The sequence below is a fragment of the Coturnix japonica genome, chromosome 1, assembly GCF_001577835.2.
Source record: "Coturnix japonica isolate 7356 chromosome 1, Coturnix japonica 2.1, whole genome shotgun sequence".
NCBI lineage: Eukaryota > Metazoa > Chordata > Aves > Galliformes > Phasianidae > Coturnix > Coturnix japonica.
The window spans coordinates 76,524,019-76,538,756 of NC_029516.1; the positions used below are offsets into that span (position 1 = coordinate 76,524,019).

The 14,738-nt window shown below is 45.3% G+C and overlaps 1 protein-coding gene across 3 annotated transcripts; it reads left to right on the forward strand.

The window, feature by feature from the left end:
* The first annotated feature begins 3,578 nt into the window (after window positions 1–3,578).
* Window positions 3,579–11,768, forward strand: NFKBIZ (NFKB inhibitor zeta). 3 transcript variants are annotated; one of them, XM_015877405.2, is made up of 12 exons: window positions 3,579–3,920; window positions 4,440–4,579; window positions 5,180–5,216; window positions 5,343–5,449; window positions 5,566–6,329; window positions 6,768–6,873; window positions 7,198–7,344; window positions 7,685–7,748; window positions 8,310–8,479; window positions 8,924–9,034; window positions 9,141–9,308; window positions 10,292–11,768. In XM_015877405.2, exons 1-12 carry the CDS (start codon window positions 3,692–3,694, stop codon window positions 10,343–10,345), a joined length of 2,097 nt encoding a protein of 698 aa, XP_015732891.1. In that variant the 5' UTR covers window positions 3,579–3,691; the 3' UTR covers window positions 10,346–11,768. The 3 variants fall into 3 exon arrangements, with proteins under 3 accessions (XP_015732891.1, XP_015732910.1, XP_015732900.1); XM_015877424.2 differs by having other exon boundaries at window positions 5,346–5,449; XM_015877414.2 differs by having other exon boundaries at window positions 4,443–4,579.
* Window positions 11,769–14,738: the final 2,970 nt, after the last annotated feature.

Consider the following 14,738-nt stretch of genomic DNA (forward strand, 5'->3'; position numbering starts at 1 on the left):
TACGATTCCAGAAATGGGTTGCAAAACCAAATTCTTGTTACTATTAGTTCGTCCCTGCCAATTTACCTAAAGGCTGTTCTGTGTCGTTCTGTGCTGCCAATTAGGACAGCCTGAGGAGGCTTTAGACCACTCCCATTCCCACCATACTGTGAGATGCTCTGGGGGCTGGCACTGTCCTTGTGTGTTAGGAGTGGCTGTATATCTGACAGAGACAACCGTGTACTGCTGTACGGTGAAAGCAAAGCTCTGCTTTCTGGGGTTGATTTATTTGAAATCGATATCCCTTATTGCATTCACCCCAGTGTGTGCCCCAGGGACCAGGCAGTGCAGGCACAGATGCTATGCAGACTGGCCGTATTTATAAAGCATAATCCTTTGCTGTGATCTCTTCTGAGCCCCGTGTGGCCTCCTCAGGACATATTTTTCCATGCTTGGTTTGTTTCTGTTTTTCTTTTTCCCTTCTCAACACTGAGCGCCTGAAAAAACACATCACCGCCAACACAGTACTGCTTTTCTAACAAGTTGTTGCTGCATATGTGATGTGGAGCTACAGCTTCCAGGGGATTTTTCTGAGGGGGAAGATGAGGAAGGATGCTTTTTAGAGAGTCATTCAAAATAGCGGGAGGTAACCTAGCACAGCTTTGCCCGTAAAACTGCCTGTAGGAAGCAGTCCTAGAGCAAACCATGCCCAGGTTTCACCCTCAGGAATTGGTGATCCCAGAACTGAGCACATGGATGTGCCCTGTTTCCAATCCTGGGACCAGGATATGACGGTATGCTGTGGGGCCACACTGTTTGACCATATAAAAGCAGGGGCTGGTTTTGTTGGATTGGTAATCACTTACCAATGAAGCTAAAGAGGATGATGATGTAGTGTGTTAGGAGGAAGTAACTTACAAGCATGCACAAACCTTTACCTGAGCTGTGCAGCCTGGGTTTTTAAGAGCTGGGAGTGCTTGATCCCCTCCATTACCTGTGCTGTGGGCCTTGCAGAGCTCATTGCAACAGTTGTCCCCATCCAGTATTGAGGTGGTTTCACAGAAAATTTCCTTCTGGTTTCTTGAATGCCATGCTGCAATATGGTCTGGAAGTCCCCTTCCAGCTCAGGCTATAAGCATTTTGTGAGGAAGGATAAACCAGAGATGGTTGAAAGCTGGACAGGAAAAAAAATCTCTCTTGGTTTGAGGTTATGTTATCATCGTTAAAGTGTTACTCTCAGCACCAGGACCCAGAAATGAGGGAAAACCTCATGGTTATGGTTAGGAAGGGTGTTGAAAACAGTGAAAATGTGTTTTAACAGAAAAGCACTGAAGAGGTTTCTTGATCTGCTTCAACTTTGGACAGTGGGTCAGCTGTTTTCTCGTGTCAAGAACAGGCCTTGTCCATGGGAAAACCCAGGACAGCATTTCTGGAGTGTCTTGGCTCAGTGCTGGCTCTGAATTAGACAGCAACAAGGAGACAGGCAGCAGTGATTAATCTGCATGTTTAATTGGCAGCGAGGGCAGAAGCTGAGGTTTTGATTTGAAAACCGATACATTGCGTCTCATTGTAGCAGCGATCTGAGATATGAACATAAGCGCATCTCACTATTTGCTGCCCCGTTCAAGACTGGTTTCAGGACAAATGTTGCTAATATTGGCCACTAGTTGGCATTATTGATACATCGCAGTGAACAAGAGGAGGGGTGATGAGAACCTGGAGGCCTTTGCTTATGGAGCTGAGCCATCCACCCCATACACAGGCCTCTTGGCTCTGCAGCTCCAGGGGTTTTGCAGGGTTACTGCTCAGCCAGAGCTGGCTGAAGCTGCCTGGTGAGCACCTTCATAGCTCCTTCCCTGCTGACCTTCTCCTCCCAGCTCGTGGCTGTCCATACAGGCTCTGCCAGCTCTCCTGGCAGGAGAAGAGGTGATGAGCCCTTCTGGTTGCTACCCTGCCTGGCAGGAATTTCCTTAGGCTGAAGACATCTGCTGGAGCTTTGGTCACCAGAGATGTTACGTGGTGGTTGAGCCAAGAGAAACGTTCGAGGTCTGCAGTATTAATAATTACAATTTGTAAATGTAGCAATAATTTGCCAGTAACTCGCATGGAGCGCTTTGAGAGGTTGTCGGGAGCCGGCTCATCTTGTGCAACATTGGGTGTGTGTATTTTTGAAAGAGTCTTTTGTTAACAGAGTTTGGTGGATTTAGACTTGTCTTAATCTGCTTTGATGGGGAGCAGAGATTTATGTCAGGAGACCTGATAAATGAGACATTGCTGATGAAACGCGTGAGATCTAAGGTGTCGGAGCGTTACCTGAAGTGGATTTAGCGTGGTACAGTGGGAGCAGATCAATAATTCAGCCTTCAGTACTTGCAGCTTTGAAATAGAACAGAAATTCCACAGCATCAAGGTAAAAAGCTTGTTACGTTGTTTCATAGGATACTTTTGTTTATGTGTAGAGGCTAATCCTCAATTAAGTCAGATCCAAAATGATGACGGAATAGCAGCGATAAGGGAGTTGCTCACTCTGCCTGTATGTGTTTTAAGGACCTTGCGTGACCCAGCAGAATTAAGAGGAGGGAAGTCCACTTCTGGTTTGACATCCACTTTTACCCTTGGCATTTCTAAGGGAATTACAGACCACTGTGACACTAAATCTAGGTGTTTTTTTTCCATCTGTATACTTCTCTGATTCACATTATTGTTAGTTAAAAGATGAGCTGGAGACCCTTCTGACCAGACTAAAAACCATTTGCTTCCCATCTACGGAGCAGTGATGTGCAAATTAGGATAGATCAGTCAGATTTGTTAACAGAAAGCTTCATTATGGATCCTCCCATCAGTGTGTAAAGTGTGTCCTAGAGGTCAGGGATCTTTAAGAGCAGAGTTTTTGCAGTGGGACATTGTAGATGCTGCCAAGTGAAACCCTTTCCTCACTCAACAGGGGACAAAACGTTTGAATAATACAAAGCAATTCCCTCCTGCCTCCTCACAGCTGATTAATATAATTTCACATTGCACCTGCCCCATGTTTTTTTTTTTTTTTTTAGCACAATTAAAACACATATAATAACCTAAATTACAGACCTCCAATTTGCATAATATACTTCAGAAATACAGTGGTGTTTTACTGCATATTTTCGGGGCAGCCGCAGCGCTAACAACATCCTAATCACAACCTGCTGCGGACAAACACGGGTTCGTGCGACGGTGAGCACGGGAACAGCTGAGGCAGCAGAAACACCTTTTGGAGAGGCAGAAATGGGACAGGTGTGCCCTGCGAATACAGTTAACCGACCGGTGCGGTTGATGTTAAAAGCGAGTGCGAGATTGCGCTTGTGCTTAGTACAGGCACCACGCAGCTTCACCTCCGCGCTCTGCTGCGCTCCGCCTCCACCGCAGCACGAAAACAAGGCGGCTTTCGTGCCTGCTCCCCGCTGGGCAGCCGCTGCGGGGTGACTCTGCCTGGCTGCGTGCCCCAGCCCCGTCCCGGGCGCGGCCGCGTCCCGCCTCCCCCCGCCGCCCTTACGGGAAGCGCGGCTCCGCCCGTGCCCGGGTCCGCCTCTGCCGTCGGGGCGGAGCCGCTATAAGCTCGGCGCTGTTGCCGCCGCCCGTCAGACCCCGTGTCCGCGTCGCTCGCTCAGCCCTGGACGTTCCCGTCTCCTCGCCGCCGCTCGCCGTTCTCCGCCGCCCGCCGCCCCGCGGCACCGCCATGATCGTGGACAGCAGCCGGGACGCAGCGCCCGACGGCGACGGCGGGGCGCTCAGCAGCCCCATCAACCTCGCCTACTTCTACGGCGCCTCGCCCCACTCCAGCGAGGGCAGCTGCTCGCCGGCTCACTCCGCCCCGGGCTCGCCGGGCTCCGACTCGGACCTCTCGGTGAGCAGCCGCGGCGGCGGCCGGAGGGACGGCCGGGGAGGCGCCCGCCCCGCGCTGCAAGGTACGGCGGGGCCGGGGCTGCGGGGAGGGGACGTGGAGGCGGCCGCGGTTCCGCGCTCGGGTTCTTTCCCGACCTTTCGTCTGCGGGCGCTGGGCCGGTGAAGCTGGAGGAGACTCTCGGCTGCGACTTCGGGTGGCTTCCCACGGGCTCGTCTGCTTTCGTGAATGCCGCTCTTCGAAAGGGCTGACAATAGCAGGATACGGGGAAATGATTTTAAGTTGAAAGAGGGAAGATTTAGGTTGGATGTTAGGGGGAAGTTCTTCACTAGGAGAGTGGTTAGGTCCTGGAACAGGCTGCCCAGGGAGGTTGTGGATGCCCCGTCCTTGGAGGTGTTCAAGGCCAGGTTGGACGGGGCCCTGGGCAACCTGATCTAGTAAAGGTGTATGTTTGGTGGCCCTGCCAGGCAGGGGGGTTGGAACTACATGATCCTTGAGGTGCCTTCCAACCCGGGTCATTCTGTGATTCTGTGAATGCCGACCCCGCGGCTTAAGCTCCGTCTTCCTTGTGCTCTCTCGACAGCAGAGCAGCACATGGGGGGAGGAAAACAGCACAGAGGGCCGTTCCAGGGGGTCCGCGTGAAGAACTCGGTGAAGGAGCTCCTGCTGCACTTCAGGAGCAGTAAGCAGATGTCCTCGGGCCCCGCTGCGGACGAAAACAAGGTAATGAGCGTTTGTCAGGGCTGATACGATGGGGTTTAACCAGAACTGAGGTTGGTGAAGGAAGACACACGATAAAGCAGTTGTCGCATTTCTGGTGTTATCTGTTATGGATGGAGTTATGATTCTTCCTTTTCAATGCATGCTGTGGAAGGACTGAGCTGGGAGGAGATGGGTGCGACAGCTCCTGCGGGGTGGGGGGGCACCTCAGACAGAGAAACAGAGAAAATGGGAAGCCTTATTTACGTTAAAGAGAGAAGCAAAATCTTGAGACCTCACTGGGGAAATGTTGTCTTCCTCTACGTTTTCATGAGTTCTGTGGTGTTGTAACAAATAGCTTATTAAAAAAGCCTTCATTAAAAAAAACACACTTGGTATTCATTTAAATTGCATAAAACTCTTTATGTTTCCTAACCTCAATTGAAAACAATTAAATTAGGGTTTGACTGCCCTGTGCTAGGATTATTCTAAGACACATTCAGTGCTTATAGAAGCAAAGCTCTGCTTTTGTTTGTTTTGTTTTCTTTGGAATAGCACGATAACGATCAAATAACCTGTTTTTGTTGGTTGTTTTTCTTTCCACCCCCCCCCCCCCCTCAAAAGGCACAAGGAGGACTGGTGAACTACGAACCCTACACAGGTAAGAAAAAACAAACACCTGAACGTTTCTAAATACCCTGCAATAGTATTTTAAGAATAGATTGTAAGAGCAGTCTCTAAGAGGGTTTTAAATGCGTTTATTTATTGAGATATTTATTTATTTTAGCAGAGTTGAAGAGCATTCTAGGCCAGGGTGGCAAAAGAAAGGCTTCTGAGCTCCTTTCTGATGGACCTCCTTTCAAACGCCAAGTTAATATTCACCCACACCTCCTGGTAAGCTTGAAGTAGAATTCTCTTCTTTTCTCTGCCTGTTTTTCTGTAACCAGAAATGATGTCTTAAAACAAGACTTCTGACTCTGTGGGGCTTGTTTTGCTTCTTCTTCTGACAGACACCTCCCCAGACCCCGACCTCAATGGATAACGTGGAAGAAACGCATAAAAATGAACCAAAGCATGACAGCAGTTCTGATCTGCTTCAGAACATCATAAACATTAAGAACGAGTCCAGCCCTGTTTCCCTGAATACAGTGCAGGTTAGCTGGTTGCATGGTGTCTCCAGCCACAACTCACCTGGCGAGCAATACCACGACAGTCCTGGAACGCAGGCTTTTTCCCCACCCCAGAAGTACCAAGCATTCCAAGATCACACCTCTCAGAATATGCTCGATCCGCCTCAGCATTACCAGTTTCCTTCCTCGCAGAGCCAGGATTTGTCACAGAACTACACTTCGGATGCATCTCTGGAGTACAGGCCGTTTTCTGCCAGTGACCAGTCTCCAGGCTACCACCAGCATGCCTACGAGAGCCATGAACTGCAATATTGCCCGTCGCAAAGTTTCTCCTCCCTCCTGAATGACTCTGAAGGCTCAGAGAACATCTCTGCTCCCCTCCAGTCCTTGACCAGCGCCCACCCACAGGCTAACGTCAGCCCTCATGCTCAGAACTTCAGCCTGGCTCCCAGTAATGTCTGCGGTGGTCTTGAACGCAGTGTCTCTTTGGCCACTTTGAATGTCTCTCTACCACCCCAAAGTGTTGCCAGAAACACAACGCAGCTGGGCAAGTCGTTTTTCCAGTGGCAAGTGGAGCAGGAGGAAAACAAATTGGCTAACATCTCTCAAGACCAGTTCCTCGCGAAAGACTCGGATGGAGACACGTGAGTAGCCCTTATCTCACTGTTTCTGAAGTAAAAGGTTGGAGAACACTTCTGTTCAGGTTTTGGTGGACCACTGAGTTTTAGTGGAAGCTGTTTGTTACTGTTGCTTGTGTCACGAGTGCAGTGGTTTCACCAGTTGTGGTCTTGCTGATGGGCTGTGATGCACGCAGTTGCAGCATAGTAAGTAGATAAGATAGTTGTATCATCTCATTTCAGGTATTTATTAGATTATTATCTGGTAAATTGAGAGGAAAAAAGATTCTACTTTAGATGCTTTAAGTTGCCTTGGGAGGAAGGTGCCTGAGTATCCATCTTAGTCACTCAGATGAAGTCTGAAGCTGACAGTGTAAAGCCCTTCCCACAATGTACGTTTGGAATCGCTTGATGACTTGAGCCCTAGTCAGTGTGGTTATCTAATTGTTTTCCCTCTTTCCGCAGCTTCCTTCACATTGCTGTTGCCCAGGGCCGACGAGCTCTCTCCTACGTCCTTGCAAGGAAAATGGCTGCTCTGCATATGTTGGATATTAAAGAGCACAATGGCCAGGTGAGGTTTTCAAACTCTTCCCACCCGCTTTGTGCACCTGAGTGCTCTGATGTCTGGACCCCGAGGAAAATGTGGTGAAACACTTATTTAATATTAACACCGAGATTTAGTCTGCATACTAATATTAACCTTGAGCTATTAATACTTCTTGGGATCACCTTGAGCTGGTAACACTATACACTCGACTTTTGTCCTGGCTTCCTGGTATTCATAATCACTGCTTAAATAACACCGGGTAGTTAGGCTTTTTTATTTGTTTTAGTTGCTCTTTCCTGTTAGAGATCAGATGACTAATAGTTGAAATTTTCTTCTCAATGTTTGCAGAGCGCTTTCCAGGTTGCTGTGGCTGCCAACCAGCATCTCATTGTGCAGGATTTGGTTAGCCTGGGGGCTCAAGTCAACACCACAGACTGCTGGGGTAGAACACCGTTGCATGTTTGTGCTGAGAAGGGGCATGCCCAGGTCCTTCAGGTGAGAATGAGGCAGACATAGCTCTGCCCTATCCATAGTTCTTAACTTGGGATTAGCAGTTTGGGAGGGCTACAAAAATACTGTGCCTCTTCTTATCTTTCTTCTGCGCTGCATTTTGATATGTCTTAGACTCTACGTTAACGGTTTTAAGTGAGGTTGACTCTTGCTGTAAGATTCCCACCAGTGAGTGATTAGGTAGTGTAGTATATGCAAACAATAAATAAGTCTTTAATACTATTCCTGACTGCAACTTTGTTGCAGGCAAGACTGTATACAAGCTTGAGGAATCAGTATGTGGTTTGGGGTAGACCTAAATGCATATCTGTTCCCACATTTGTAGGCGATCCAAAAGGGAGCCATGGGAAGCAATCAATATGTGGACCTTGAGGCAACAAACTATGATGGTGAGTAGTTTGGGGTTTATAGCTACGGCTTACTGGGTGATACAGGGTTTTATAGCTGCTGTTGTAAATGTTATCCTGGGAGAAGAGCAATAAAATGGATTGTATCTTTGCCAGGTTCAAATTCACAATTAGAATTGAAATTGCGTTGCAGTTGGCATATCCGTCAGATAAAAGCTTGGCTAGCCTCTGCCTGTTGAGATCTTTCCCTGTTCTCTCTTATGTATGATTGACGTGTTTGGCATGGAAAGGATAGATGATAATAGGCTATTGTTTAAAATGTGAGTGCCAGTGGCTTATTGGTGGATATAAAATGCAGTATCTCTAGTGCCAGAGAGCTGTTTTAACTGAACCTATTTTCCATGCAATAGATCTTCCTGAAGCGCATTCTCTAAAGAAGTATATTAAACAGAGATTCTTATGTGTTACTTAGAGTGACTAACAGCCCCAGATCCTGATCTATTCAGGAGTAGTAGCCATTATTACTTAGAAATGTGGAAGCAAACAGCCAGTCAAGAATTCTTTATTATGTTCACTCGTTAATGTTGAATTTGTCATCTTAAGGTTTGACAGCCCTGCACTGCGCTGTTCTGGCCCATAATGCTGTGCTGCATGAACTACAGAACTGTCAGCCACCTCACTCCCCTGAGGTTCAGGAACTTCTGCTGAGAAACAAGAGCCTGGTGGAAACCATTAAGACTCTGATACAAATGGGAGCTTCTGTTGAAGCAAAAGTAAGTAGGGCAATTTTTGTGCAAAAAGCCAGATCCAAAATGTATGGAAGCAGATTGTGCCCCTTTCGTCTACACCCCATCTCAGCCTGCTTAACAGAGAGGAAGTAGACTCATTTGAAAGCTTCCTGAGCAACCTACAGCTTAATTTACCTAAGTGGAATAAGAATGTTGCATTTATTAAGAACAAGGTATTATCAATGCAAATGAACCATGGGAAAAGGGAGGCGACAGTCTTAATTTCTGGATTAAGAATGATGCTGTGCCAGTCGAAATTGGTCGTGCCTTAAATTTAAGAATATGTTTGGAGTGTTGTAGTAATAGGGTGCTGAGGATAGACTGCTCTTCAACTGTAAATTGTTGTCAGATACTGCTTCCTGCCCAGGCTGACTTTCAGTGAAGTGTATTATAAGTACTTCTGTTCAACCTTGTTTTCTTTTTTGGTAGGATCGCAAGAGCGGTCGTTCTGCTTTACATTTGGCAGCAGAGGAAGCGAATCTGGAGCTCATTCGTCTCTTCTTAGAGCTGCCCAATTGCCTCTCTTTTGTTAATGCAAAGGTAGGTAGATGTAATCCAAGATGCGTACGCCCTGTCACTGTGACTTGTACTGCAACTCATGCCCCTCGCTGTTCTTTTTCCCATGGTGTTGCTTTGTCTTTTCCAGGCTTACAATGGCAACACAGCTCTGCATGTGGCTGCCAGCCTGCAGTATCGGGTGAGTCAGTTGGATGCAGTTCGCCTGCTAATGCGAAAGGGAGCTGATCCAAGTGCCAGAAATTTGGAAAACGAACAGCCAGTTCACTTGGTTCCTGATGGCCTTGTAGGAGAACAGGTAAAAAAAAAAAAAACATAGGTTAAAGCAACCCATCTTAAAAAACCCCGAACTCTTAGCCCTTATCCTTATCCAACACAAAAGTTCTCTCAATGTTTTCCAAGTTCTGAGCACTTGTTCCTTCTAGGGAAAAGTTCCAGCAGATGCTTTTTTCTTTAGGAATCTTTTCCTGTTAGGATCAGGATTAATATGCAGAGAACTGAAAATACAGATTTAATCTGTAGTTTTTTCCCCCCATCTCAGAAGCCTTTTCTTCCCCCCATGAAAATAGTATTTAGAAGTATTTTCTCCATAGATGTGTAGCATATGGAAGATCATCTCCCTTATTGTGTTGACCTCAGTATGATAGAAGGTCACATTAGCAATTACAGCAAGCAATGAGAATAGCAGTTCTTAGGCCCAAATAACAGATGAAGAAATAGCGGTTCTACAAATATGTAACCAAAAAAGATGGCTTTTGAGCTAAGAAGCTAATAACCTGAGTAATTCTGTTGGTTCAAGTCTTGTACAATGGGATCCATCCTGGTATAACTGAACTTGGAAGCTAGACTCAGATAAATGAAGAATGCGGAGTTTGCAGAATCACACAGAATGGCTCAGGTTGGAAGGGACTTCAAGGATCATGAAGCTCCAACTTTCCCTCCCACCCCCCACAGGCAGAGCCACCAACCTCCACATTTAATACTAGACCAGGCTGCCCAGGGCCCCATCCAACCTGGCCTTGAACACCTCCAGGGATGGGGCATCCACAGCTTCTCTAGGCAGCCTGTTACAGCACCTCACCACTCCCATAGTAAAGAACTTCCCCTGACATCCAACCTAAATCTTCCTTCCTTCAACTTAAAAACCATTTCCTCTTATCATGCCATTATCTATCCTGTAAAGAGTTGAGTTGGACCTCTAGTGTTGTTTTTTTGTTTGTTTTATGTTGGTTCTCTTTAGGATGATACATGCTAATGGTTTCGTCTTTTTCTTTTGTTTAGATAAGACGTATCCTAAAAGGGAAGACAGTTCAGCAGAGAGCGTCGCTGTTTTGAGCTCCATGTTACTTGGAGTTAACCGTACACTCACTGTCAGTCAGGCAGTCCTAATGTATCTGTAAATAGACCATTTGCCAGGTGTTGGCAAATGTTAGTTGTTTCTATGAAACAAAAGTATTTTGTTCACTATCATATAGTGGGTTATGTAAGGTTTGGGGAGAGGGGGGGTGGGGGGGTGAAGCACACAAAAAAAACCCATAAAAGCCTAACAAACCAATTATTAAATTCCTCTGAGCAAATGGGAATGTTTCATTCCCAAGTATGTGGGACCTTTGCATGGATACCTGGATTTCATAGCTACAGCAAACTAACTCACGGACAAGGATGATCCTATAGTCAGTCTTGTTTGGAGAGGGCTGATACGTGACATCACTGCAAAGTTTTTTGTTTGTGATAACACTTTAATATTAAGTGTAAGAGAAATACTTTTTTTCAAGTGGAAATTTTATTTATATGCCTTTGTGGCTTATTTCCAGTATCCTGTGCACAATTGTATATAAGTATTGGCGTTGTTGTACATTTGTATAGTTCGGAGCATCTATCAGTAGATTAGGAATTCGCTGATCTTGAACTTCTAAATCACATAGGAAATTTTGATACAGTACTGGTAGAAAAAGAACAGTTGAGATGGATTGTCCCTAGCATTGATGTGTTCATGCTCTTAGAGCTGTTAATAAAACATGAGCCATGCTCGTTCAGGGGACAGTATAATGGGTGGTTTTGTACCCAGCAGAGGGGTTTTCTTCTGTCTAGACAGTAGACTGAGGGACAGATATTGTGATTTATGTAGTGTATATAATGTCATACTTTAAGGATTGCAATCCTGATTCACTGAGATAATTAGTATGTACTTAGCTCTTGATGCATGTTGAAACCTCTCTTTGTTTGTTGTGATACCTAAATGTTTGTAAGCCCTGCTAATGTCAGTAGAACTTGAGCACATGCCTGAGTTGTCTGCCGAATTGGGCTCTAGTCTAGAGATTTAGCATTTTTCACCTAAGCAGAGTTAGTCCGTTTATGGCTTTACCTTATAGGTATTGTAGAGAGCCAATCAAAACTGATGTTTTTTTTTTTTTTTCTATTTTTAATAATTATAAATATTAATGCGAAATGTGTACTAATTATACTGTGTACTTGTATTCTATTTGAGAAGAAAGCTTCCTCCTCTTGTCAATTTCAGAACGATCTACACTGGGCTGTAATCCCAGCAATATGTTCTCCTAGTTGTCTTTGCTCTTATCCTGTTCTTGCATCACACATGATTCTCTGCCATAGCTATTTAGTCTGACTGTGCTGTTGTGACGAAGTATGTCTTGTGGGCAAGCTAAATGGGAAAATCTAACGTGCTGAGGCTGAGCTGTGATGTGTTTCTTGAAGGGTTTAATGTATCTTGTGTTTGAATAAACATGTTAATTACACATTTTGTTGGTTATTGTCTGTGTCTGATGGCAAAATCAAGCTTGAGATGAAACTGATATAGCACAGCAATACTGTGAGACTGGTGAAGGTCCTGTGAGCTATGAGATGGTGTCTCCCTTCTGTTCCGCTGCTCACGCTTACTTTTGGTGGTGCTTTTGTTGTGGGTGATGATAATGTGTTTTGGGTCGTGCACTGTGTGATTGTGTTGCCTGTGTATTTGGTAGCTACCCTTCAAATAGAAGGGGTTAGAATTTGTGCAACTTAGCAATTAAATTGTTACCTGAATGGTTTCTCTCACAGAGCATCTTTTATTCTTTTACTGTCCTTATGTGAAAGAATTTCAATTCTGTAAAAATCTCATGTTTTCCCTGTTGTTTTTCTTGCCTGCCTCCTGAGCTGCCAGAATAGGTACAGTCAGTTTAGTGCTGATGAAAGCCTACGAGTGAATGAAGCTATAGGTTTGGGGAAAGGCTGTTCTCATTTCACAAGTAAAAAGATGGGCTCTGAGCTGACTGCAACTGGTCTCTCAGGAAGTGAGATTTAATACGACAGACTGTCCTTGCTGAGCACTGAGCTAATAGACAGCAGCAGTCAACAAGCAGAGGAACCACGTAGTCCCTCTCAGTAGGAAAGGAACTGAGGGTAACTGAATCATTTATGTGCTACCTAAATAAATCTATTGTTTGCCCCCCCCACCTCACTTTTGTGTGCATTTTGGTTGTCTGCTCAGGTAAGAGGTGTTGGGATTGGAAGAGGTGTGGGTCTGTGGAAGAGCTTCCCTATGGGGAAGAGCAGAGCGCAAATGCTCTCCCACTGCAGGAGCAGTGACTGGCAGTAGATAGCACAGGCCTGTGCTGTTGTCCAGCCAGAGAAACTGAACCGGGATTAGCTGCTCAGTGTGTGTTCCATTGTACAAGAGTCATGCACTATTAATGAAGGAATCAAGAGCACGGCAGACAAAAGGATGCGATTATTTGAGATGAAAAACATAGAAGCAAGACATACAGTGTTGCGGGGAGGGGCTGTGTACATATTTAAAGGCAAGCCTCTGTGGAGGACTAGTAAACAGATGAACTGTGTTGGTCCTACCTGTGTTGGAGGGTGCTGGGAGAGTGCTTGATAAAGTTCTGTAGTATCATACAAGCTTGGCTTGTCCTTAAATCTCTCCTGGGGTTTTCCTAATTGTCACTCTTGCAGGGCCAATGTTGGAGTAGATTATATCCTCTCTCCAAATCATTGCAGATAGGGTCTTAGTGGTTGATTTCCAGCTTCAGTCTGACTCTGTTGATTCCAGATGCACCTTTGTGAGAGGAAGATCTGGGAAATTCATCTTGTGGTTAAAATTAAGAGTGCTTTGAAGGAGGGCCAGCAGGTCGTTTGGTTTGTCACTGCTCTGTGCAGCAAGTGGTCCCTGGGGGCCACAAAAATAGCTTCTTGTGCTGAGAAATGACAGAAAGAGGAGGCTATGCGTTGTGTAGCAGTTGAGACTATTGATACGATGATGGAGAGTGGAAATAGGATTGAATTTCTATTAGGCTATGTCAAGTTGAAATGGTACCTGTTTAAGGTGAGTGACTAATTGGACCGAGACTGTACTGGATATGCTGTCATCTGGATGTATCTATTACTGCTGAAGTTGTCCTTATTTTTTGGCTGTGAGGAGCCAAACTGCAAGCTTTCTGCACTTTCATCTTCTTTATAAAAGGCGATTACAAAGGAAAAAAGTGCTGATGAGATTTGGTCCTTCACATCAGCCCAATCTGCCTGCCTGGCACTCCTTTTTGGGTGTTGTTGACTGAGTCATCTAACAAAGGGATAGAAGCACCTTGGGCTTCTGAGGGTAGCAGAGCGTGCACTCTGTGCTTATATACATGAAACAGATGCTACTGGTGAGAGGGTTTTAACAAAGTGGGGGCTGTTCTTTTGGTGATATTTGTGCTGTTGATTTGTAAGCGTTCTTGAAGGCACTCCACGTTTTTTTAAAAAAAAGAAATATGTATATTAAATTTATACACACACACACACACACATATATATATTATTTAAAAAAAAAAAATCCCGAGGTGAGACAGAATTGTTTGGAACAAATGTAAGCTGCACGGAGTCTAATTCATTCATTGTCTTGAGGTCATTAGGTAATTTCACAAGAAAGCTTCCTCACCTCAAGTATAACTGAGTCATTTATCTGTCCTATAGTATTGCTAAGTCCTGACGTATCTGATGTGACATGAACAGGTATTTGAAACGATCCTTCTTTTTTTCTTTTACTGAAGGGCATGGGATGTTAAATATTTAGCAGGCCAGTAGTGTTTACTTGAAAACCTGCAGTGCTGGGAAAGCGTAGAATGGCTTTTATTGACTTGAATGCAGGCGTGCCATTCATTTCTATAGTTACAGTAGAGGCAAAAGAAACTGGCTTTGGTCTGAGTAGGGATCTTAAGACGTAGGGAGCTTTGTTCCCAGGATGTTTCTGATTTGTTTGTCTAAGTAAGCCAAACCTCAGGAACGAGTGGCTTTTTGATTTTTGTGGGCTATTCATCTGGCTGGAACTGTGGAAGGTGGCAATTCATGATTTACAAGAAACGCGTTCTGCTTCTGGGGATGGAAAAAGTACATTTCCCACATTCATTGCTCATTTTATTATTTTTTATCAGAAAAAGAAAACGTGTCCGGGAAGTGCGCTCTTAAGAGAGGTTGGGTGTGGTGGAAGAGACTTCAAAGATACAACGTGAAGTGCTTGTTCTTCTCGCCTGACTGTTTGCTTATCTGGTTGCCTTTCTTTAAAAAACGTAAATGCTCTCCTCTGTAGGATGATTCAAGTGCCCTAAAAACGGAAACTCAAGAGCAGGTTCTTGCAATTAAATATCTGACGAAAGCTGATCAGATCTCTTAGAGGGTTCAAAGCAAGTTCTCCTATCGTCCTGCTCCACCGCTTTTCTTGAGTGTTTGGTGGTGGTGTTGGTCCAAGGTA